This window comes from Manis pentadactyla, chromosome 5 (genome assembly GCF_030020395.1).
Source record: "Manis pentadactyla isolate mManPen7 chromosome 5, mManPen7.hap1, whole genome shotgun sequence".
NCBI classification, from domain to species: Eukaryota; Metazoa; Chordata; class Mammalia; order Pholidota; family Manidae; genus Manis; species Manis pentadactyla.
Genome location: NC_080023.1, coordinates 156,996,740 through 157,021,602, shown reverse-complemented (window position 1 = coordinate 157,021,602; position 24,863 = coordinate 156,996,740). Strand labels below are relative to the sequence as shown.

The 24,863-nt window shown below is 42.2% G+C and overlaps 3 protein-coding genes across 9 annotated transcripts in view; 1 reads left to right on the top strand and 2 right to left on the bottom strand.

The window, feature by feature from the left end:
* The window catches only part of CNBD2 (cyclic nucleotide binding domain containing 2), a 65,694-nt gene extending 46,214 nt beyond the window's left edge, over positions 1-19,480 (bottom strand). Inside the window, exons 1-4 of one of the 3 annotated variants that reach the window (XM_057502948.1) lie at positions 19,345-19,480; positions 5,257-5,394; positions 3,094-3,147; positions 946-1,109 (exon numbers count right to left, since the gene is read on the bottom strand). In XM_057502948.1, the coding sequence (XP_057358931.1) occupies positions 946-1,109; positions 3,094-3,147; positions 5,257-5,394; positions 19,345-19,350 (362 nt within the window). In that variant the 5' untranslated portion in view covers positions 19,351-19,480. Of the gene's footprint in view, positions 1-945; positions 1,110-3,093; positions 3,148-5,256; positions 5,395-6,153; positions 6,205-16,454; positions 16,509-19,344 lie in introns of those variants that run through there. The other 2 variants (XM_057502949.1, XM_036902424.2) reach the window with 2 other exon arrangements.
* SCAND1 (SCAN domain containing 1) lies at positions 19,257-20,594 on the top strand. The gene has a single exon (XM_036902425.2). The coding sequence runs from the start codon at positions 19,501-19,503 to the stop codon at positions 20,347-20,349; it is 849 nt and encodes a 282-aa protein (XP_036758320.2). The 5' UTR covers positions 19,257-19,500; the 3' UTR covers positions 20,350-20,594.
* A 1,606-nt stretch (positions 20,595-22,200) lies between these two features.
* The window catches only part of PHF20 (PHD finger protein 20), a 173,455-nt gene continuing 170,792 nt past the window's right edge, over positions 22,201-24,863 (bottom strand). For all 5 annotated transcript variants that reach the window (XM_036902427.2, XM_036902430.2, XM_036902428.2 and 2 more), the window contains one exon: positions 22,201-24,714. In XM_036902427.2, the coding sequence (XP_036758322.2) occupies positions 24,572-24,714 (143 nt within the window). In that variant the 3' untranslated portion in view covers positions 22,201-24,571. The remainder of the gene's footprint in view (positions 24,715-24,863) is intronic.

The window sequence follows — 24,863 nt, the reverse complement described above, 5'->3', positions numbered from 1 at the left end:
AATGGCAGGGTGAAGGGCACACAGTGAGTCACACTTGAGTGAGCACTAGAACTCAGATCTCCAGTAGCAGAAATCTGTTCCTTTAGCTACCAAACATCTGGTCACCTTTTTCCACTAACTGCTCCCTCATTTACTTTGTGGGAAAACAACTTTTCTTACTCTCAGACAACCAGAACATCACACTGATGATTCCAGCAAAGCCAATTTGGTTCAGAAAGAACTAAGCCCGAGGCTCTAACTCGAAGGACTGGGAAGAAGTACCCTTTCCCAATGGACTACAACTGGAAAGATGGGAATTCAGAGGTGTGTTTCAAGCAGACATCTCACTATGAGAGGAAAGCCTAGCTGAGAAGGTGGCATATGTGAATGAAGTACCAAGAGATGGAAAGAGACAGACAGACAGATGCTAAGCCCTGGTGACATGGAGCTACTGATCTAGCTGAGCCTGAAGCTAGAGAATGATTCCAGGACTCCTCAGACACAAGAGCCACCAACTTCAGTTAGAAGTTAATGAGAATACAGATAAACACTTTTCTCATCCAAGTTCACAGACCATTGCCCTGGTTCCTATCTGTATGCAGTATAATCGCCTGTTAGGGCTTTTTAAGGCTTGGATTCGCATCTCAATTCTGCTGCCTATTATCTGGGTGACATAGGATGAGTCGATTTTCCCCTCTGAGCCTCAGTTCCCTCATTTGAAAAATGAGAGAATTGGTCCAGATCCTCACCAGATTCAGGGGCTCCATTATCCTGGGTAGACTCCTAATAAATGTATGGGATAAACTGCTACAACTGTAAGAATGAGCACTAAGGGAACTGACACATGGCCATTCACAGCTGGCAATCCATAGAGGGACCAGCAGACCTGCCACAGCCTTCTCAGCCAGCCTCTTCCTGGCCAGTCCAGCCCCAGCCCCAGGGCCAAGGAGTGTGACCCTCACTAACCGTTCAAAGCGCATGATTTTGGCCAGGAGCAGCTGCAGGGGCTCTGAGTAATTACGGTAGCTGTCCAGAGCCTGCAACAGGTTACAGAGGGCCTGGATCTCTTCCTCTGTCCTCCAAGAAGGCTTCTTCTGTGTGATCTGAATGGCCCTTGGAGGTAAGTGACCCTGGGGAGAGAGGGTCAGAGTGACACAGAGGACCCAGCAGTTTCTCCCAGGGGCGAGCAGGCAACTCCCTACACTCCAGCTTTCATGCTTTTCCACTCCCCATACAGCAGTGGTGGACATGTAATGAGTGCTTACTGTGTACCCAGCATTAGCATACACATCTTATACACATCGTCCCACTGCATCTTCCTTTCCCCAGCCCAAGAAGCAAGGCACTATTATTATCCCCATTTGACAGATGCAGACACTCAGGCAGGACTATAACCTAGATCTGCTATATGCCAAGGCCTGTAACCCCAACTACTGACCATGCTGCCTGTGCCAGTCACTGACATACAAACCCCAATCAATGTGGGCCCCTCACATGCAGAGGGGAGACCTCCCTTGCCTCAGCCTATACTTTGGCATGCTACCCAAGAGATTAAGGTATGAAGAGAACCAACAGAGACTACTAGCTAACCCTCATGAACCAGGACTCCTGGACCAGTGGGCAGGCGAATCTACCCAATCACCAACTGCTCCCACATGCTAGGGAAATAGTACTGGAGTGGTTAACAGCCCCCCTGGCTGCCCATTGCACTTAGGATAAAGTCTTAACTCCATATCACAGCCTAGGGGCCCCACATGGTCTGATTCCCTACCCTCCTACCCCCATGCAACCTTAGTTTTCAGTCACAATCCCAGTGCTGTCCTGAGGGGCATGTTGTGTGTGTGTGTGTGTTTATCAGTTTGACATATAACTCACATACCATGTGATTCATCTTTTAAAGTACACAATTCAATGATTTTTAGTGTATTCACAGAGTTGTACAAACATCATCACGACTGATTTTAGAACCATTTCATCACTCCAAAGAGAAACTAAAGAGAAACCTGGTACCCATTAGCAGTCACTCAAAGGACAGGTTTTTTAACTGGGTCTCCACTCTTCACCTCTGTGTTGTTGCCAGGATCAGACACAACTCATACAAGAGGCTGAGAGGCTTGCCTATATGATGGATTTTTCCTTCATGCCTGACCCATCTCTAGAGTTCTATGGCTCTCAGAGAGGCCCCTAGTTTCTCCTGTCTGAAAGGCAAAACTTGGGTAACTGTCAATGTCCAGTGTCAGACAACAGCCAGTCTGGAAAGTTGAAAAACTAAGAATTTGAATAACTTAACTGCTTCATACACAATGGGGCATGAGCAATTACATCATGCCCAGGAGAGGTGGACAACAAGCCACACCTTCATGGGCCAGGGTGGCATGGACAGTCCTGGTACCAGTTACAAAGCTCTGTTCTCCCTCCTTTCCTAGGGAGAAAAACCAATATGGCTACTCCAGGCTAGAGTCAAGTCAGGTCTACACTGGTAAGAACTTCAGATCTTCCCTATAAATAGGTAAATCCCTAAAATTTTAAAATTTAATTTCAAATTTTAATTTAATCCCAGGATTTGGTAAGGAGAAGCTAGGAAGATAACAATGATTACTGAAATTCAAAGAACAAGTTACACAGTCCAAAGCCTCACCCAAATTTAGGGCACTCCCTGGTCAAACATCAGACTGGCCATCTAACACCCAGGGAGGGGACAGGTGTACAGAGTTTCTCAGAGAGTTTGGGGCAGAGCCAGATTCAGGCCCAGGCCAGGGCTTTCCCCACTACCCTGATTATTTCCCGTGTGGAGCTCTCATAGCCTCTGCTTTGTCTTCTGCTGTTGGCGCAAGGGTCTAGTGCAGGAGCCCTCCCCTGCTGGTTCTGCTCAGCTATAAAGCAACAATAGGTTCAGGGGGCTACAGTCTTGAAATGCCAGGACTGGAAGGGATCACTGAGATGAGCTACTTCATAGATGAGGAAACTAAGTGGCTAGCTCAGGGTGACACACTGGGTTGGTAGCAGAACCTGCACTGATGAACGAACCCAGCTGTCCGGTGCCCAACCCAGTGCTTCCTCCAGGGCATGATGCAGAAAGAAAATTCCAAGCAGCAAGGTCAGAGCTATGCATACCTCCTCTGCAACGAAGTCCATGGTATCAAATGTGATTCGGCCTTGCGTTCTATCCTGAAAACCAAAGAAATGGGGGAGAGGAAGGAGAATCAGCAAGACTGCTCCTGGGATTCTGTATTTGAATACTCCTCTGTACCTGGACCACTGGGAGAGGCAAGAAGCCATAGAAACCTCCTGCCAGCCGGCCCCCTCATGTCCACCTCTGCTCAAAAGCTCAAACCCAGCATGATACTTGAGAGCAGCAATGACAACAATGGCAGAGAGAGCTGGGGGTGGGGAGGGGCAGGAGGATAAAGAGAGGAAGAATGGAGAGAGAAAAGGAAGAGGGAAAGGAAGCAAACAAATGGGCAAGTATAGAGAAACAAAAGATGGATCAAAGGAAGGAATAGCTGAAGCCAAGCTTTGTTATGTGCCTCTAACAAAACAAGCCACGCATGGCACATCTTCCTGATCTTACTCCATTTCAACATCAGGACAAAGGAGGCATTATTAAGCCTCACTTGGAACTTGAGGGGCTAAGGAACTTGCCCAAGATCCTAGTCTAGAGTCTAGAAGTAAGAGATCTTAGAAGTGAACTAATCCACCCTGTCTTTAACAGATGCAGAGAGGATGTACAGAAAGGGTACAGAAAGAGTCAGGGAGAGAGGGAAATATATGTAGGGGGAAAAGAAAGGGACAAACAAGGTCCTGCCACCATACCACCTTCCTGGGCCACACTCATTTATCTCTCTAGGCATACCTCATGTCCTTCCCCAGAGCCCACTCAAATCCCTGTCCTCTCCTCCAATTTATAGTTTGTGTATTGTGTGTGCTTCTCAGGAAGGCCAAAGAAGGAAAGCAGTGGTGCTCAGAAAGATCCAGATTCACATACTCTGATGAAAACAGGTGTGTGGCTCTCCATCCAACCCTACACCCCAGACCCCCAGATCTCTGCCTGGCAGCCATCTGACCCATACAGGCTGCCTCTAGAGACTTTTGTTCTGCTCAAGGCCACCCTGACTGGGCAATATCATTAGGCCTAGCCTCATACGCCCCAGATGACAAGCCTCACTCTGGTCTTCAGCTTCCAGCTGCCTGCGCACCAACCCAAGTCTGGTAACAGAAGAGTCCTGGTCTCCAGGGGCCACTGCTTCTTTATCACATGACACCATGAGTCAAAATATCCTTCCTGAGAGTTAACCCTAGGTTACAACTCTACTCCATCCCTTCCCATCTCATGGCCCAACAAAGGGCAGAATCTGCTGCAGGCATGTTTGGTTTGGCCAGCATAGTGTCTTTCAAACATATGAATTTGAATGTCTTTAGATGTGCCATGCCCTTCCTTTCCTTGGGCCCTCAGGCAGACCCTACTCCTTGCTGTATCTTAAACTCAGTCATACACACAGTTAAAAATTACCTGCTGATCCCTTAGAAACCAATCTGAGACCAATTTCCTTTCCTCCACCACCACCCTCATTCCCCTCTACTTCAGAAACTACTTAGGGAAATTTCTTGGAGTGAATCACTGGATGAAGGGGGAGGGGGAGGCAGAGGTTGGATCTAGTCACTCTTGGTAGGCAGGACTCTGCAAATACTCCTTTTCTGCTTAAGTTTTTTGGGGGACATGAAATAAGGTAGAGATGATGAAAGTGCCTGTTGTGACTCCTGGATTTGTCTGTTTTGATCATCATTGGAATGGAAATGGCTTTTTCCCCACTCCTAACATTCCTTTTCACATGGAGGGAATTTGCTAGTAGAACACTACCAGCTCCTCTCCTTCCACACTGAGGAGTGACTTAAACTCCTTGATGAATTTGGAAGGGAAAATTGGGCATGATTATCTCTTCTCCTTCCCTCTGGGCCCACCTTCTGCTCTGCCCTTCTCTGCTGTGAGTTTAGGGCAGGAAGGCCTGCTACTGCAGTGGACACCTGCCTTGGTCTGCCACTGCCTGCAACTGGGTGTGTAAAGCTGTCTAATTCTGGGCTTCAGTATTAGGTAACCCTCTTGTCTGATGACACAAGTCACCTCCAGTATATTCTCATCATTAATAAAAGTGGCATTTGGGTCTCCCATCTGCTTAATCTTTGGTCTTCTCAGTTGGTTCAGAACTTGGACTGGGAAGTGGGGTGCTATTTATTGGACCCCCTTGAGCCCTCATAATCCTGCTAAGCCCTGCTGCTTACATCCCAGATGGAGAAGATAGGGTGCTTTCTGTGAGCAGTCTCAATGATCTGATATTCCCGGAATCCCCTAAGGCCTTGGCGGAACATTTTACACACTCGGATCATCACAATGATATCCATGGTGAGCTTGTACAGTCCCTGTGGAAAGAAAGCAAACAAGCAAGGGGAAACTCTGTTTTCAACAGTCAACAGCAAGCTGGGTGGAGCTGAACAAGGTGATATGTAATAGGACTAAATGCAGTGGTATGCTGGAACAGTGATTACATTTTCAGGAAGTTTGCATTTTCAAGCCTGTTAAAATCATGAATGGTAGCTTGAAATTGCCATGGTGGGAGTGTTTGTGCCATGGAAACTGGCAGCTACTACAAATGGGGGCACTTCCCTCCCCAGGAGCCAGTTATTAACTGGCACAGTTCTAGTTAAAAGTCAAGTCCTTCACTTCAGTTCGGAAAGTAATGTGCCCAAATAATTGCAGGCAGTGAGGGGTGATGCAGAGAGCCTGAATTTTGGACTCAGATGGATCTGAGGGAAGAATAGTCAGAGAGGTCAACGTTACTGGCTTTGAAATGAGAGGAAGGGGCTGTGAGCCAAGCAATGTGGGTGGTCTCTAGAAGCTAGACAAGCCAAGGAAATGGATTCTTCTCAGGACCTCAAGAAAAAAATGCAGTCCTGCTGATGCCCTGGTTTTAGCCCACAGAGACCCTTGCCAGATTTCTCCCCTCCCTAAGATTAATAAGTTTGTTTTGTTTTGAACCACTAAATTGTAGCAATATGTTAAAGCGGCACTAGAAAACTAATAGAACACTTAATCCAAGATGGGCCATCCAATCTTTTCCCTGGGAATTTGGAATTAGACCTGAGAGCAAATCAGCCTCTCCCAGGACTCCTGACACTCACCAGTTCCTTCTTCAGGACCTGCCAAGAATAAGACACCTTATATCTGTTCATGGTTCTTGATTTGGCAAATGGCACAACTTGCCCCTTTGTCTTTCAAGGGTAGGACCACAAATCTTTTCCCAATCATCCAGTTATATTAAAAATGAATAGCTTCCTTCAGTGGCAAGGTAAGAGCTTCTCTCAACTTCTCATAGCCTACACAACAGCTGCTGGAAGCATGGTTCTGAGAAAAACTCATCCTCAGAATCTCCTTATGTCACAAAGGATGATTCTAGATGGAAGGGTCTCTGCTCACAAGCAGTTCATAATATGGTGGGGATGGAAAGTACTTTCACAGCTATAAGAGAAAGTCTTCCTATAAAAAAAGCTATAAAGATATATGAAGAAAGGGCAGGACAAGTTCAGAGAGCACGAGATGTGGCTGAAATGTGAGATGCACAAGAGATGTGGTAGAAAGTGAGGATGGGCTGGCAGAGGTCATGAACATGCCACCCATGGGCCAAACTGAGCTTGCAGACTGCTTTATTTTACCCACATGGTATTTTGGTTGAAATGTTGTTAAAACTTAATTGGCTTATCTTTAGATGGGGAATGGACTCTCCAACTCACTGAAGTCCTGACCTCACAGAATTCTGTAACCTGCCAGCCATGTTACCTATTTGCAACGTCCAGTACTGAATCTATATGGCCTCTACTAGGTTTAAAATACTTTAACTATCATCAGTAGTTACAAAATGGTGGTCCACAGGCCATATCTAGCCTGTTGGCATGTTTTGACAAATTAGTTATCAACACAAATATTTTTATTGGTAATTTTCTAGGAAAACAATTCACCACAGTGATCCCAATAGAAACCATCTAAATGGACTAGTTTTCAAAGAAGAAATACAGGAAGTCATAAAAGAGCTCTCTCACCACTTCCACCCCAATGTTAGCTTGCCTAAGGAGGAAAAATCTGATTCACACATTTAAAAAATGTTTTTGAGAGGGACATATCAATGAACATGTCACTCATGAAAAACTGGGGCTCCAACATGCGGGGACCTTAGCAAGACTGCATAGTACATGCCTCAGAGCTGACCCATTGGTTGAAAGCTGCTCTTGGAAGCATTCACTTGCCAACATTTCTGGACTGAGCAATCCAGTGGCCAGAGAAAGCCCCCAGCAAAGGTACTAGGGAGTAGGAAGCCATCATGTTGGCCTGTGCAGAAATGACAAGTACCAAGAAGATACAGAAGGTTAAATACAATAGAGAATGCCTGGAGCTGCAGATCTCAGGGGTTGCTGGCAGAGTTCAGAGTTCTCCAAAAAAGAGTGATACATGTGAAGGCACAATCAACAGCACCTTCTGCAGAACTCTGGGATCATGATGCAAGGGCTGGTTCTGGGAGCCTCCCTGGTGCCAGTGGCACCAAGAAGCAGGCTTGTGGGCTGACCAGAGAAACACAGCCCTGTAGCTGCCAAGCTCCACTTGCCAGGAAGAGGAAAGAACTAAACTAATTCACTCACACAAAACCCTTGTTATAAGGAGCTTTGCTAATGACCGTAAGAGACTTCCTGTCAGCCTGGAATCCTATTCTAGTCCCTTCTCCATGCACAACTCCAACAAATAACTGGTCCAGGAAGAACTCACTTCATTTAATGGGGAGTTATGATAAAAAATAAATAGCACCAGATCTAAATATATATATTACAGGAAAATGGGAGAGGAAGGCAGAGAACAAGAAAAACAAAACTCAAATGAAAGACAATCACCAGAAAAAAAATTAACATGATACAGATGATAATCATGAACAACAAAGAACTCGAAGGGCTTAATGAATTTTAAAATAAGAGATGAAAGCAAAAATGCAATAGTTCAAAGAAGAGAGGATGAAGCAACTGGAGATAGCACTGGTGGAGCTCAGGAAAGTATTAAAAAAAAAACACTTTAGAAGTGGAGGTCATTTCAGAAACATCAAAAAGGAAGCTCAGCTTTGAATACAGAGGATAGGATTGCAAAATGCAAGTGAAGAAGTTGGAAATGAACAATTAAAAAGGAACCAAGAAATAATACAGCTAACATGTATGGAGATATAGACAAAGAGAAACTGAAAGGACTAAGTACATGAGTGTCTTTGACTTTTATAGCTGCAGATCTTAAGATACTACTTAAATTCAATAAAAAAAGAAACAAATGTAGAAGCATACTTAAAGATATAAAAGGAACTAACAACAATAATTAAAACTGAACATGAAAGGATGAGAAAATAAGCAGGAGTAAAAACATTACTCTTTTTTGACTTTTGAATTTTGTATTAGGTATAGACCACTTATTCACATAAATGAATCAATTTTTAAGTAATAAAACATAATCAATGCAGTGCAATAAGAAACAGGGAGCTACTGATAGAAAACCATAAACAACAGGTTCATTGAAAACTGGGAACTATAAGGGTTGTATTTGAATAAAAATCAGTGAAATAAGAGAAAGGCAAAAGGACTGTGAAGTATCTAGGTTTCTGAATTTACATTTGTTTATTATGAACAAAAATTACTAATAACTGAGTTAATTATAAACATAATCCAGTCCGATCAAGCACCCTAGACCAATTATCTCCAGCTCATTAAACCATCAAAAGAAAAAACAGACCATCGCCCCAAGATCAAACATACTGATAATACAGACTATCAGGGAGAATAAAGTCAGTAGAAAGATCAGAGCAAGCTTCTTAGTCTTCATAATAAAAAATTAAAACACACACACAAAATGGAACAAACACCCTGGGGCTTTTTAACGAAACTACCTCATTAACTAAACCTGCTTCCTCTTCACCATGATCATAGCTGGCCCCCTGAAATGAAAATGTGGTGTGTGTAAATGAAATCATAGGAGGATTACATCTGCTGAAATTCTTAATTTCTTGTTCACTGGTAACTTATCTTAAAAATGTCTATTTAACACCTCGTGTTTAAAACATAATGCAAAATAACAAGTGTTAGAGAGGATGTGGAGAAATCGCAACATTTGTTATTGTTGGTGGGAATGCAAAATGGTGGAGCCACTGTGGAAAACTGTATGGTGGCTCCTGAAAAAAAAAATAGATGTAATTTTTTATATATAAAAAATTTATTATACACTCAAAGGGATTGACAGCAGGGACTGAGAGTTATCTGTACACCAATGTTTATAGCAGCATTATTCACAATACCCAAATGGTAGAAATAACCCAAATGTCTATTGACAAATGAATAAACCAAATGTGATATTCACACACAAATATACACCTACACATAATGGAATATTAACTTTAAAAAGGAAATTCTGACACATGCTACAATGTGGATGAAGCTTGAGGATATTATCCTAAGTGAAATAAGCCAGTTACAAAAGGACAAAAAAAAGGATTCCACTTACATGAGGTACCTACAAGAGTCATTAATAGACAGAAAGTAGGTTGCCAGGGGCTGGCAGGAAGGGGGAATAGGGCGTTACTGTTTAATAGGTATAGCGTTTCAGTTGGGGAAGATGAAAATGTGCTTGAGATGGATGGTTGTGATGGTTACATGACAATGTTAATGTACTTAATGCCACTGAACTATACATTTAAAGACGGCTGAAATGGTAAATTTCATGCTTTATATATTTTACAATTTTTTAAAAGTATTTTTAAAAATTGTTTGCCTTCTGCCTCCCTTCCTGAATAATTCAGTGTAGAAGCCATCAGGTAGGAACAGGAATGATAGGCATCTGCCTGGGGGGTGGAAGGAGGCTGTGGAAGGCTGGCACCTGGTGTTGGAGCCTGGAGCAGAGCGAAGAGGATCGGGGTGGAGGACAGTGCACAGCAGTAATGGGAGATGGGTTACATTTAGGACTGGTCAAAGAAGATCTTCTGTTAAAGGGAATTAAATGTATGAAAAGGAATAAAACTAGTATAAATCCTGTGGTCTTGGGCTGGAGTTGAAGATGTTGGTGTGAACTCATAGATTTCAATAGAGAGATGTAGAAATATATATGTAAATGTGTGTGTGAGTACTGTTAAAAAACAAAATTCAAATGAGTAAATTTGAAGATCTCATTGGCTTTATCGAATCACTCATGAATCAGACAGCATATTATCCAGCATGCAGAGAGATACTCTGAGGAGTTAAACAAAATGGAAGGCTTTTATAGGAGGGTGGGGTGAGGAAATCATTAGTAAAGGAAAAATGAAATTTCACTGAAGGAAAATTAAGAGTTCAGGGTGACAATGGCTTCTGATTGGCTAAACTGTGGTGTCTTCTGTTGGCTGGGTTTGCTGTTGGGCAAGAATTCCTCCTGCTAGGGAAGTCCAGGAGCAACATCTTCCTGTTAGAGGTGCAAGAATGTGATATGGTGTGAGAACTCAGGGGAGGATATATACTATCAGTAGGTCCATAAGAGAGCCCAGAAGAAGCGATTATCTCAATAGCAATAAACAAACCCTGTGCCCACATTCTCCACTAAAAGAACAGGGTTTCTTTCATTTTAGGAGACTTCAACACACCACTCACTCCAAATGACAGGTCAGCCAGACAGAAAGTAAGGAAAGAGACAGAGGTACTGAACAACGTATTAGAACAGATGGACTATCGGACATCTACAGAACACTCCATCCAAAAGCAACAGAATACACATTCTTCTCAAGTGCACATGGAACATTTTCAAGAATGGATCATATACCAGGCTACAAAAAGAACCTCAGTAAATTCAAAAAGATTGAAATTATACCAACCAGCTTCTCAGATCACAAATGTATGAAATAGAAGTAAATTATACAAAGAAAATGAAAAAGCCACAAACACATAGAGGCTTAATAACATGCTTCTAAATAATCAATGGACCAATGACCAAATAAAAACAGAGATCAAGCAATATATGGAGACAAATGACAACAATAATTCAATACTGTAAAATCTGTGGGATGCAGTGAAGGCCATGCTAAGAGAGAAATATATTGCAATACAGGCTTACCTCAGGAAAGAACAATCCCAAATGAACAGTCTAAACTAACAATTAATGAAACTAGAAATGGAAGAACAAATGAGGCCCAAAGTCAGTAGAAGGAGGGACATAATAAAGATTAAAGCAAAAATAAATAAAATCGAGAAGAATAAAATAATAGAAAGAATCAATGAAAGCAGGAGCTGGTTCTTCAAGAAAACAAACAAAATAGATAAACCCCTAGCCAGACTTATCAAGAAAAAAGGAGAGTCTACACACATAAACAGATTCAGAAATGAGAAAGGAAAAATCACTAAGGTCACCACAGAAATACACAGAATTATGAGAGAATAGTATGAAAAATTATATGGTAACAAACTGGATAACCTAGAAGAAATGGACAACTTTCTAGAAAAATACAACCTTCCAGGGCTGACCCAGAAAGAAACAGAAAATATGAATAGACCAATTAGCAGCAAAGAAATTGAATTGGTAATCAAAAACTACCTAAGAGCAAAACCTAAGCTAGTTGCACTGCTGAATTTTATCAAACATTTAGTGAAGACCTAATACCATCCTCCTTAAAGTTTTCCAAAAAGTAGAAGAGGAGGGAATTCTCCCAAACTCATTCTACGAGGCCAACATCACTCTAATACCAAAACCAGGCAAAGACACCACAAAAAAAGAAAATTACAGAACAATATCCCTGATGAAAATAAATGCAAAAATACTCAACAAAATATTAGCAAACTGAACTCAAAAATACATCAAAAAGATCATCCATCATGATCAAGTGGGATTCATCCCAGGGATGCAAGGACGGTACAACATTCGAAAATCCATCAACATCATCCACCACATCAACAAAAACAAGGACAAAAACCACAGGACCATCTCTATAGATGTTGAAGAAGCATTCAACAAAATTCAACATCCATTCATGATAAAAACTCTTAACAAAATGGGTATAGAGGGCAAGTACCTCAACATAATAAAGGCCATATATGACAAACCCACAGCCAACATTATACTTAACAGCAAGAAGCTGAAAGCTTTTCCTTTAAGATTGGGAACAAGACAAGGATGCCCACTCTCCCCACTTTTATTCAACATAGTTCTGGAGGTCCTAGCCACAGCAATCAGACAACACAAAGATATAAAAGGAATCCAGACTGGCAGGGAAGAAATTAAACTGTCCCTGTTTGCAGATGACATGATATTGTACATAAAAAACTCTAAAGAATCCACTCCAAAAACACTAGATCTAATGTCTGAATTCAGCAAAGTTGCAGGATACAAAATTAACACACAGAATTCAGCAAAGTTGCAGGATACAAAATTAACACACAGAAATCTGTTGCATTCCTATACACTAATGATAAACTAGCAGAAAGAGAAATCAGGAAAACAATTCCATTCACAACTGCATCAAAAAGAATAAAATACCTAGGAATAAATCTAACCAAGGAAATGAAAGACTTATACTCTGAAAACTACAAGACACTCATGAAAGAAATTAAAGAAGAAACCAATAAATGGAAACACATCCCGTGTTCCTGGATAAGAATTAATACTGTCAAAATGGCCATCCTGCCTACAGCATCTACAGATTCAGTGCAATCCCTATCAAAATACCAACAGCATTCTTCAATGAACTAGAGCAAACACTTCTAAAATTTATATGGAATGACAAAAGATTCCAAATAGCCAAAGCAATCCTGAGAAGGAAGAATAAAGCAGGGGTGGAATTACGCTCCCTGACTTCAAGCTCGACTACAAAGCCACAGTAATCAAGACAATTTGGTACTGGCACAAGAACAGACCCATAGACCAATGGAACAGACTAGAGAGCCCTGATATAAACCCAAGCATATACAGTTAATTAATATACAATAAAGGAGCCATGGATATACAATGGGAAAATGACAGCCTCTTCAACAGCTGGTGTTGGCAAAACTGGACAGCTACATGTAAGAGAATTAAACTGGATTATTGTCTAACCCCATACACAAAAGTAAACTCAAAATGGATTAAAGACCTTAATGTAAGCCATAAAACCATAAAACTCTTAGAAAAAAACATAGGCAAAAATCTCTTGGACATAAACATGAGTGATTTCTTCATGAACACATCTCCCCAGGCAAGGGAAACAAAAGCAAAAATGAACATGTAGGACTATTTCAAACTAAAAAGTTTCTGTACAGCAAAGGACACCATCAGTAGAACAAAAAGACCTCCTACAGTATGGGAGAATATATTCATAAATGACATATCCGATAAGGGGTTGACATCCAAATTATATAAAGAGCTCACGCACCTCAACAAACAAAAAGCAAATAATCCAATTTAAAAAATGGGCAGAGGAGCTGAACAGACAGTTCTCCAAAGAAGAAACTCATATGGCCAACAGGCAATGAAAAGATGCTCCACATTGCTAATTATCAGAGAAATGCAAGTTAAAACCACAATGAGATATCGCCTCACACCAGTTAGGATAGCCAACATCCAGAAGACAAGGAACTACAAATGCTGGCGAGGAAGCGGAGAAAGGGGAACCCTCCTACATGGGCAGGAATGTAAATTAGTTCAACCATTGTGGAAAGCTGTATGGGGATTCCTCAAAAAACTAAAAATAGGGATACTATTTGACCCAGCAAGTCCACTCCTAGGAATTTACCTGAAGAAAACATGATCCCTGATTCAAAAAGACATATGCGTTTTTCTTCTAAGATCACTACATCCTTTCTCCTATCTTAGGAGTAAATCAAACTGAATAACCTTCTATAGGGTTCTCAACTAGTATAGCAACAGCACATGGAGGGTAAAACAGAAACCTTGACAAGTCAAGCACAGATAAGAATCTAGGCTGGGCTCATTAGTGTCTTTTATTATTAAAGAGTAACTGGGACCTGATTTGTCCTCCTACCACTAAAATAAAATAAAACACTAAAAAAAAAAAGACTAGAAAACTTGAAAAAATATAAAGAAACAACTGTTTTCATACATTGGCAATAAGCAGTGCAATACTGAGAAAAGGGAAAAAATGAGGTGAGCCCTATGATCTCTCTAGCTTTATTCCTGAAAGCACTTTCTGGAATATGGTGAGGAGAGGGTTAAGCAAAGAAGAATATGATAGTCTCTCTAAAGGTATATCAGATTTAGGAGAGGTTACATCACCTGAAATTGGAAGTTAGGAGAACTGGAGAGGAAGAAGAGAGAAAGAGCTCCAGAAAGCTACAGGAGTTACCACAGAGTCTTCTGTCCGCTGAGCTGTACATGCCCAGGGTGAAACTCCATAAGGCTGGACAAAGGAGTATTGAGAAGCCACAAGCTGAGCAATGCCCATAGCTCACCCAGAGCCAGGAGACACACAGGGCTAGGAGATATTAGAGCTCCAATAAGTACAGAGTCTTTGTTGAACTAACTGCACATTCAGTAGGCAGCCCAGAAAGGTCACACCTTTATGGTAGGACTAAACTAGCCCTAGTGTTAAAATTGTTCTTGACCATCCCTTATGAAGCTACAAAAAAATTTTCAGAAGAGTCAAGTTGATCCAAATGTAACTTACATACTTACCAAACAGAATTAAACACTTTTTAAAGGAAAACAAATCACAGACAAGGTAACAACAAAAAATTTGCTATGTCCAGAATTCAATTAGAAATTATAAGACATAGAGCAGAAAAATGAGGCTCATATCCAGTAGAGGTTTCAATCAACAGGGATATACCCAGAAATCATAGATATGTTGGGTTTTAGCAGGTACTTCAAAACAGCAATTATAAATGTGCTCAAATATATTTTTTAAAAGCATAAACATAATGACAGGGATAAAAGATATAAAAATATTATTATATGTAAAATTACTATTTTTTTAACATAGATAACCAATACATTTAAAAAATCATGTGGAACTTCTAGAGCTGATAAAGATATTTGAAATGAAAAAATCTGTGGATGGATTTAATGGAATTTTTAAACACTGTAGGAGAAAAGATTATTAACTCAAAGATATAGAAATTAACAGAAACTATCCAACCTGATATACAAGAAGGAAGAAAAGACTGAAAAAAATGAAGAGAGCTTCAAATACCTATGGTACAAAATTAAATAGCTTAAACATGTATAACTGAAGTTTTAAGTTGGAGGAAAGACTGGATATTATATTGAAAATACAATGACAAATTTTTCCAAATTTGATAAAAACTATAAACCCACATATCCAAGAACTCAAAAACACTAAGCCTGGTAAACAAACAAAAAAACCCCACACAAAGTCACATGACAGTTAACTTGCCGAAACTCAATGATAAAAAAAATCTTAAAAGCAGCTAGAAGGAATAATGTTTACAGATTTCTCACCAGAAGAAATTGGATCCAGAAGACATGCTATGACATTTTTAAGTGTGGAAAAAATTTCCTGTCAAACTAGAATTCTATATCCAGAGAAAATGTCTCTCAAAAGTTAAGGAAAAAGAAATTCTTTTTCTCACACAGCTGAGAAAATTTATCAGAGGATCTGTATTACAAGAAAAATACTCCTCAGATAAACAGAAATTATGCTAGATGTGAATCTGAATCTTAAATGAATCAAAGTGGTAGAAAAAGAAAAGAAAAAAAAAAGACATATGCACCCCAATGTTTACCACAGCACTGTTTACAATAGCCAGGTTATGGAAGCAACCCAAGTGTCCATCAGTAGATGAATGGATAAAGAAGATGTGGTACATATACACATGGAATATTATTCAGCCATAAGAAAACAAATCCTGCCATTTGCAACAACATGGATGGAGCTAGAGGGTATTATGCTCAGTGAAATAAGCCAGACGGAGAAAGACAAATACCATATGATTTCACTTATTTGTGGAATATAAAAACATAGCAAAATGGAACGAACAGAACAGCACTAGACTCACAGACACTGAGAAGTGACCAGTGGTTACTAAGGGGTAGGGGAGTGGGTGGTGATGGGGAACTGTTGAACCACTGTGATGTACATTTGATAAAATTAAGTAAAAAAAAAAGTATCCAGGCTTCTTTTCCACAAACCCCCAATAGTGAGCCATCAAAACACCAGTTTTTGTCTGAGACTAGGAATCCTATTAGAGCTGTCCTTTTACAAGGATGGTCTATGATCTACTGCTTGTCTGCTTTTTACTTTAATCAGCATTTACTGAGTGTCACCCTGGGAGTCAGGCTTTGTATTGGAAGCTAAGTGATACAACATGAATGATTTATGATCCCTTCCAAGTGAGCTCTCAACCTAGTGCTAATAGAAAGGTCTAATATGAGCCTCATAATGATAAGAGAATATGCCTACAAGTCAAAAGAATTCTGTTGTCATGGAACCACTTACTAGGTTCTTGGTTTTGACTCAATCCTTTGCCTCTTGGTGTCTTGACTTCTTAACCTGCAGAATTCAGGAGAATGGAATACATGTATTTTTTTAACTTAAACTGGGCCCTCTGGGTGAGTTCAGTTATCTGGAAGTTACCTGAAATTGTATGCAGAAGAACATAGTGTATCCCTCTTCTAGGAAGAGGTATTATAACTTTTTTTCAGATTCTGCGGTCTTACTGACCATAAGGAGTTAGAATAACTGAACCCAGTTTTTTTTTATTAAGGTATGATTGATATACATTCTTATGAAGGTTTCACATGAAAAAACAATGTGATTACTACATTTACCCATATCATCAAGTCCCCACCCATACCCCAATTCAGTCACTGTCCATCAGTGCAGCAAGATGCCACAGATTCACTATGTGCCTTCTCTGTGCTACACTGTTCTCCCCGTGATCCCCCACACCACGTGTACTAAACTTAATACCCCTCAATCCCCTTCTCCCTCCCACCCCACCCACCCTTCCACACACCTCCCCTTTGGTAACCACTAGTTCATTCTTGGAGTCTGTGTGAACCCAGTTTTTAAATTTAATCTAAGGTCCCTTCCATTCTAACATTCCATAATTCTAATAGATCTCTAGTTTTATCCTTCCATCTCTACTATTCCATTATTTCAATAAGGATGAAAGAAACAGACTAGAGATCAAATATTCCGTGACTCCAAGTACCATAAGAGTTCATTCCCTTTCCCAAGAGGACAAGGATTCAATTTTCCTACATGGAATTCTAGGTTTTTATGATTTAATATCTGACCTCAGCTTTTATCTCTACTCCAGACCCCACCCACTCCCATCTAGCCCCAGTTTTTCTCCCATTCACGTGTGCCTTGGAATGCCACCTGGAATGCCCCTAACTCTACTGTTTTTCTTCTTGAGTCTCAGCTTAAGGTCCCCTCCCCAGGGAAGCCTTCCATGATCCCTTGTCCTTGCAGCAGGGTTTGGTGTGCTCTCTTAATCCTGGATATCAAAGGTTAGCACATAGGGAATATGACTCTTGGTTTATTCAGGGCAGCAAACCAAACTTTCCAAGGCCAGGCAGAGGAAGTAAAGGTTTGAAGCTAGTAGGTATAATGAACTCCAGGTCCTTGATTTCCCACCTCTGAGAACACAGAAAAAAATAACAGTTCTAAGGAAAACAACAATCTGAGAGCAATATTAAGTGAAAACGACATTCTGTTTCAGAGAATGAACAGGGAATGGTGGGGAATGAGGCCACCTACAACAGAGTATCTTATCTAATGTAAGGAGACTCTACTCAGTTCCAGTTGATTGTTGACTGGCAGGAATGTGGGTTGGACCAGTGCGGCCAATCCAGCTGGACCACTTTCTTCAAGAAAAGCTGGAAATCTGGATGTACGTGTGATATCTCCCAATTTTTTTTTATTTTGGTATCATTAATGTACAATTACATGAGCAGCATTATGGTTACTAGACTCCTCCTATTATCAAGTCTCCACCACATACCCCATTACAGTCACTGTCCATTAGAGTAGTAAGATGCTATAGAACACTACTTGTCTTCTCTGTGTTATATTGCCTTCCCTGTGTCCCCCCCCCCAACTACATTATGATATCTCCCAATTTTTACAATAACTAAAAATCAATGAAGACCCATTACAACAATTTTTTAAGGTTTTCAGGCTGGAAATTGCTCTGTGAGGATCTACTCATAATAATCTAAGAGTACATCCTATGAGGGAGGCCGTTTTATATCAGGGTCACAGCCACACTGATGGTTAATAAACAGGCCCACTCATTCTTCACAGAGCTCAAAGAGACCGCAAGAATCATACAAAACCTTTCATATAGGGCCCTTGTCTTTTTCTGGGCTTTAATTTCCCTATATGTAAACAGGGGATACAAATCATATTTGTGAGTCAGCTGTCAAAGAGAATATATCACTTACCGAAGGTAAGGGCTGTCGATGCCATACGCTTTTACCAGCATCATCTTACTGAATTCTCATAACTTCTATGAGGTAAGTTCTATTACATCCACATTTTACAAATAAGAAAGTGGCTTAGAGACAAGCAATTTACCTAATGAAGACAATAGCAAACATTTAAAAAGCCCTTTCTTTCCAAGGGGTTTACTAATTTAATCCTCTCAACAACTCTGGCCTAAGAGAAATAAACCTTGCAATGGGGATTCCACCAAGGCAGCCTGACTCCAACATGGTAGCACAGTGCTGTTCAACAGGAATATAATGTCAACAATATATGCAACTTAAGAATTTATAGTAGCCACATCTAAAAAGTAAAATGATACAGGTTAGTTTTAGTAATTTATTTGACCCGATGTATACAAAATATTATCAATCCAACATGTAATCAATATAAAAACTGAGATATCTTACATTATCTTTTTCGTACTGAGTCCTGTGCGTATTTTACATTACAGCACATCCCAATTCCAACTAACCACATTTCAGTGGCTCAATGAGCACTTTGGCTAGTGGCCCCCATACGGGGCAACGCACTTAGTCTATTTACTAAGCCTAAAGTTATGAGCGAAACCCACAGAACAGCCTGTCCCTTGTTTTCAGAGGACACGCGAATAATAACAATGGCAAAGAGTTCTCAAGCATGTACTGTGTGCCTTGGGAGGGGCAAACTTTACTGTGTGTTGAGTATTTTAACGTTATATTTCATCTTCCTCCCAATAAGGCGGGTGCTACCGCGCTCCTCTTTTGATGCAGCACGAAGACTTCCGGGAGTCGCACCCTTCCGCGAAGCCCGACAGCAACCACCACAGGCAAGGCGCCAGCGCCCGCGAGCCCGTTTCTCGCTAAGAAACGCTCAGGGTCAAGTAGGCGCGCACACAGGGGCAGGCGCAGGTCACCTGCATGCCGAAGCGATCAGAGTGGACGAGGACTGCTTTGGGTTTCTCCTCCTCAGGCTCCTTAGACTCCTTCCCAGACTCCGACTCCAACCCCACTTCCTCCGGCTGGAACAGGTAAACTGAGGAGCCACCATCCAGAGCCCAGGGCACGCTTCCATGGGGTCTCAGCACCGTTGCCGCCGCTGCCGCCGCCGCCTCCTCCTAACACAACTTGCAAGCGCGAGAGGGCGCCGCTTCCTGGAGCCACGTCTCGGCTTCCGGCGCTCTAGTGTGAGCTCATCACAGAAAGCCAGCGGGGACTTCCCCTTCCGGCCGGCTCCGGCACTCCACTGGTGCAGGTCAGCTCGGCGTGCTCTCCGTCTTACTGCTTCCGCCTTCCCCGTGGTAGCACAGGAAACGCCTCACCGCGCCGCGCGCAGACGCAGCGCTGAGGACCCAGAACAAAGAATGACCTGTAGAGCTGGAGTCATGGCGGCCGCGGAGCAGAACCTGGTCGTTCCTGGGGCCCTCGCTCAGCCGCGGGAGAAAGAGGAAGGAGCGGGCCTGAGCTTAGAGCCGGAGCGTAAGTCAGCGAGATCTTCGTCGACTCCTGAGGCCCCACCGCCTGCCCACGAGCCCTCCAGCCCCAAGGCCGCGGTCCCCGAAGAGATCCCTACGCCTCCCGCGGCGGCCTCCGTGACCCCGGCGCTGCCCCTCGGGCCCTCTTCCCTGAGCCCTGCGCCGCTTCCCGAAGCCGCTCCGCGCTCCCCGCCAGGCCCTGGCTCCCGGCCCGGCCCGGAGACGTTCCGCCAGCGTTTCCGGCAATTCCGTTACCAGGATGCGGCAGGCCCACGGGAGGCGTTCCGGCAGCTGCGGGAGCTCTCCCGCCAGTGGCTGCGGCCTGACATCCGCACGAAGGAGCAGATCGTGGAGATGCTGGTGCACGAGCAGCTGCTTGCCATCATGCCCGAGGCTGCGCGGCCTCGTCGGCTTCCCCGCCGCCCCAATGCGCGCATCACTGGCTGAGCGGCGGAGCTGCGGGCGGCCGGGCCGGTAGCTCCCTGGACTGGAGCCATGATCGGGTCCCGGGGCCAGAGCTTGTCTTCTCATTACGCGTTAATGAAAAACGAGTTTTGGCAGCCCCTGTAATCTGGTGTGTCCCTTTTGTCCCGTTAGTCCCCGCGTTTATTTTCCCGAGCCTGTTTTCGACCTTTCTGGCAGTGGCGAAACCAAATTGGGAGCCCGTGAGAATAAAGCTTGTTTCCTATTCAGTTGGCCTTCGTTGGCTTTTGTGGGGTCATTACGGGTTGGCTAGGCCTGGGCCTCCACCACATGGGAAATTGCCCTCCTGCGCGTTCTTGACTTGGGTTTCCTTTTGTGTGGTTGGGAGTCTTATGTAAACGAGGGTTAGCAGCCTGGGTTCACACATTCGCCCCTACCTGTAACTGTAATTTCAACTTTTTTCTACTTGAAAAGATAGGTGACGGTGATATGTCTTGCCTCAAAGGTGATTGTAGGATCGTGCAAATAGCTGCCTCAATTAAATGCTTAACGCAACCTCTATGCCAGTACTGCCATCACCTTGCTCCAGGAGCCTGCGCTTGGGCCCAAGCTATAGGGCTATTTTAGTGTTTTAGTGGAGTTCCTTACAAAGATGGACTCGTTCTTAAGTGTTTGTGAGCTCTGGTAAATGCCTGTAGACTTCACCTCTTTGCCAAATTTTAGGCCTCTGGGATGATTTAAGCAGAACTGGTGTGAACTGATTATTTAGCATTGCTGGAGCTGTTAGTGTCTCCAGCTGCCTCCCTTTATTTTTTCGATAAGCATAGTAGTTTAAAAGGGGGGCAGGTGCAGCATCCCAGTTTGAAAAAGACAGATGCACCCCTATGTTTATCGTAGCACTTTTTACAATAGCCAAGAAATGGAAGCAACCTACGTGTCCATCAGTGGATGAATGGATAAAGAAGATGTACATATACACAATGGAATACTATGCAGCCATAAGAAAACATCCTACCATTTGCAACAACATGGATGGAGCTAGAGGGTAATAGGCTCAGTGAAATAAGCCAGGAGGAAAAAGACAAGTACCAAATGATTTCACTCATTTGTGGAGTGTAACAGCAAAGCAAAAACTGAAGGAACAAAACAGCAGAATCACAGAACCCAAGAAGGGATTAACAGTTACCAAAGGGAAAGGGACTGGGGAGAATGGGAGGGTAGGGAGAGAGAAGGGCGGGGAAGAAAGAGGGTATTATGATTAGCATGTATAATGTGGGGGGTGGGGGAAAGGGGAGGGCTGTGCAACACAGAGAAGACAAGTAGTGATTCTATAACTTCTTACTATGCTGATGGACAGTGACTAATGGGGTTTGTGGGGGGGACTTGGTGGACAGCCTAGTAAACATAATGTTCTTCATGTTATTGTAGATTAATGATTTTAAAAAAAGGGGGGGGGCAAGGAATTTGGCAAGAACCGACTGGGGCCCACAGGCAGTGTGGTTTGCAGAAGGTTCCTCATTGAAGTGGGTGCAATCGTTCAATGGAAGGAAGGCCAGATCTTCCTTTTCTGCACTGCTTTCAACAATCAAAATCCAGTAAGCCCATGCTCACACCACAAAGTGAGCCTGGCTGGACTAGAAGCTAGTGTGGGGCATCTTTTGAATATTAAAGACACTTAGATGAATTCAAAAGTATTTTGCATACTTTATTGGAATTAGGATTTTGAGCTTGCACCTGCCCCTCAGCAGATGGTAAATGTTTAGAATGTAAATTTTGTCAATAAATTTTCCTTTAAAAGATGCTTATAGAAAATTAAATAATTCACCTTAAAAATAGAGTAGACAACTTTATAATTCAATTAACATGACTGAAACATAGCAACAAAAACCTGTTTTATTTTTTCCAAATACAGATACAGAACTTTGCATGTTTTGCAAATATTGCTTCAAAGCAACATTTCTATATACAGCGCCTTCTGTTCTAATAGCGCGTAAACATATATATATCCACAGTGCAATGTTGGCTCATCAAGGGTCCACCTTGCATACACTCATCACTTAGAGAAACAATGATTATTCAAACCAGAACTGTTTTTATCAAAGGCAAATTTTTATAGTTGGATAGTTTTTCTCAAAAGAAAACTTAGGTAGTGTACATATTTCTAAATGATAACAGTAATATTTGCAAATAAGTTTCCAGTGCTCCAACTTGGGGTTAATTCAACTTGGCCCAGGAATTGGGGATGGAGCCCCTTAACATGGCTTTAAATTAGGGAAGCACACTGAGGTTATCAGAACTTGAAGTCATCCTGCTTTCCTAAAGACAAAAATCACGAGTAAAATGGGATTATTTCCTTTTACAAAACTTAATAAACCCAATAATGGCCACTTGGCAAAATCAGGGTAACTCAGTTTCGGCTTAAATCTTTCAAAAAAGACAAGAGATTGACTACCTTAAAGTTACAGCTTCCCCAGATTTGGTGCTCAAATGTATTTTCAGGAAAGATCAGTAATCTAATAATACAAAAATCATCATACCTCAGTTGTGGCTACAGAAAATCATCCTGTTTCCTTTCAGACAAGCATCACACAATTATTATAATGTGGCTGTCTGACAAATTATGCAAAACATATATGCTATGAACACTCCTTGAGCATGCCTTCCCACACCGGCAACACCAATGTTAACAATGGGAGAAACGGCCTCTTGTAAAGGAATTGTGTCAGCATTATTACAGACGTCACAGCCACATGAATCCCGCTGATGGATAAGCTACAGCAGGTCGACTTGTCCTAAGTTCACTTTATGTCAAATGGTGAATGAATCATTAGAGAATTCCCTGAAACAGATCTTGGTATAGAGGCCTTCATGACCACACTGACCTGTGCCTTAAAGCTGGAAATACTGTCATTGCTACTGAGATATGGGCTACTTCACGTTTACATAGTAAATATTTGCAGCATATAACATTACAGATTCATAAACCCATAATTAACTTGTGAGTATTAATGGACAACTGTGCTTAGATTTTTGCCTTTAGCGATTGAGAAAACTACATGGTAAAACAGATCACTCCTCAAAGCATGGAACATTTTAACTTTGCCTAGTAAGGAAAAACAATATAGCAATTACTACTTGGAACCATAACTTGCAAGAGTAACAAATATTCTCGAAAAGGTACAAACTGTACCTGGACCTTAAGCAGCATAATCACCTTGATCTCACAAAATAATAAAAACAGGATATTTAAAGTGTTAAAGTATATTAAAACAATTCTGAAAATGCCAACTACTGAACATACACACCCTTTAGGGAAGGAGAAAAGCGGCACATGTAGAATCTGAAGTTTGTTTACAACAATATAAAATAAGATAATTCCCCAAACAATGTTCTTTGTAACAAATCTTTACAGTGAAATAGTTCAAAATTTTGGGAAACATTTTTTGGACGTTAAATAGAACTGGAAAGCTGTCAATATTAAGAAGTGGATAGAAAATGCTGTCCTTTGGGTTCCAGACCCTGCCTGCTTCAGTTTGGAACTGCTCCTAGATTCTTTTAGTGAGACTGTAGTTCTTCCATAGGCAGTACAGGTTCTACTACAAAAGACACAACCCAGCCACCTCTCAAGTGAAAACATACAAAACTTGTCCCCAGGACCATGAACTGATGCAAGAGATGAGGTGAGAAAAGTGAAGAATCCTAGGGAGAAAACAGAGCAGCCAGGGCCTCTGCTCCTTCCCAATCGCCACAGAATGGTGAAGTCACGACATTCCCAAGTAGCTGGAAAAATGAGAATGATGCCTGCTGCCTACATCCATACCAGGCAGAAACCCAAAGTCTTGGCATGTGCCCCTACCTGACAGAAAAGTCAATTAAATTAGCTGCAAGTTGAATTTACAACTGCTTCCAACTAAACTTTTTTGGCTCTCATTCCATTTATCATCAGTGGCACGATTCCAAGTGAAGTTTGTGCAAAAAGACTCACTCTCCAATCAACAATGTGCACAGAGGAAGGGAATCCCAAGTCTATTTACTACCTCCTTGGTAGGCTTCGAGATCAGAGTGCCCTGCCCTCCAGCAGCTAAAATGGCCTCTTTGTCCAATGTCCATCACACCCCCTGCCCAGATCCCTGATGTCAGTTGGTGTCATGTGCACTCAGCATGCTAGGTTTATTTGTTTAAATATGCAAAGCTCCTCCTGCAGGTGCCCCAGGATTGTGCCCCCATCAGTTCTGGGTGCCCAGTTTCATGATGAGCAGCAGAGTGCGATCTGCTGCACTTTGCCCAGGTCCGTCAGCAGCTGCTTGATGCAATGCTTGAGCTGCGGAAGTCTAGCCAGCGGCTCTGGGGGCTCCAGTTCCCCAGTATAGTCCAGCCAGCTCTCCAACACTGTAGGTAGAAGAGAGAGAAGACCCAGTGAGTTCCCAATACTTAATCTGAAAAAACATCAGCAAGAATTTCAGCACCTCATCCCATCTGACCACTCTAGGGGTGCAGGAAGGAAGGCCAAGGTAACACTGACTCATCAGCCTCTCTGC

What these genes read in the sequence shown, in the direction of transcription:
- SCAND1 (XM_036902425.2), top strand. Translation starts at nt 19,501, where the DNA reads ATGGGGTCTCAGCACCGTTGCCGCCGCTGCCGCCGCCGCCTCCTCCTA.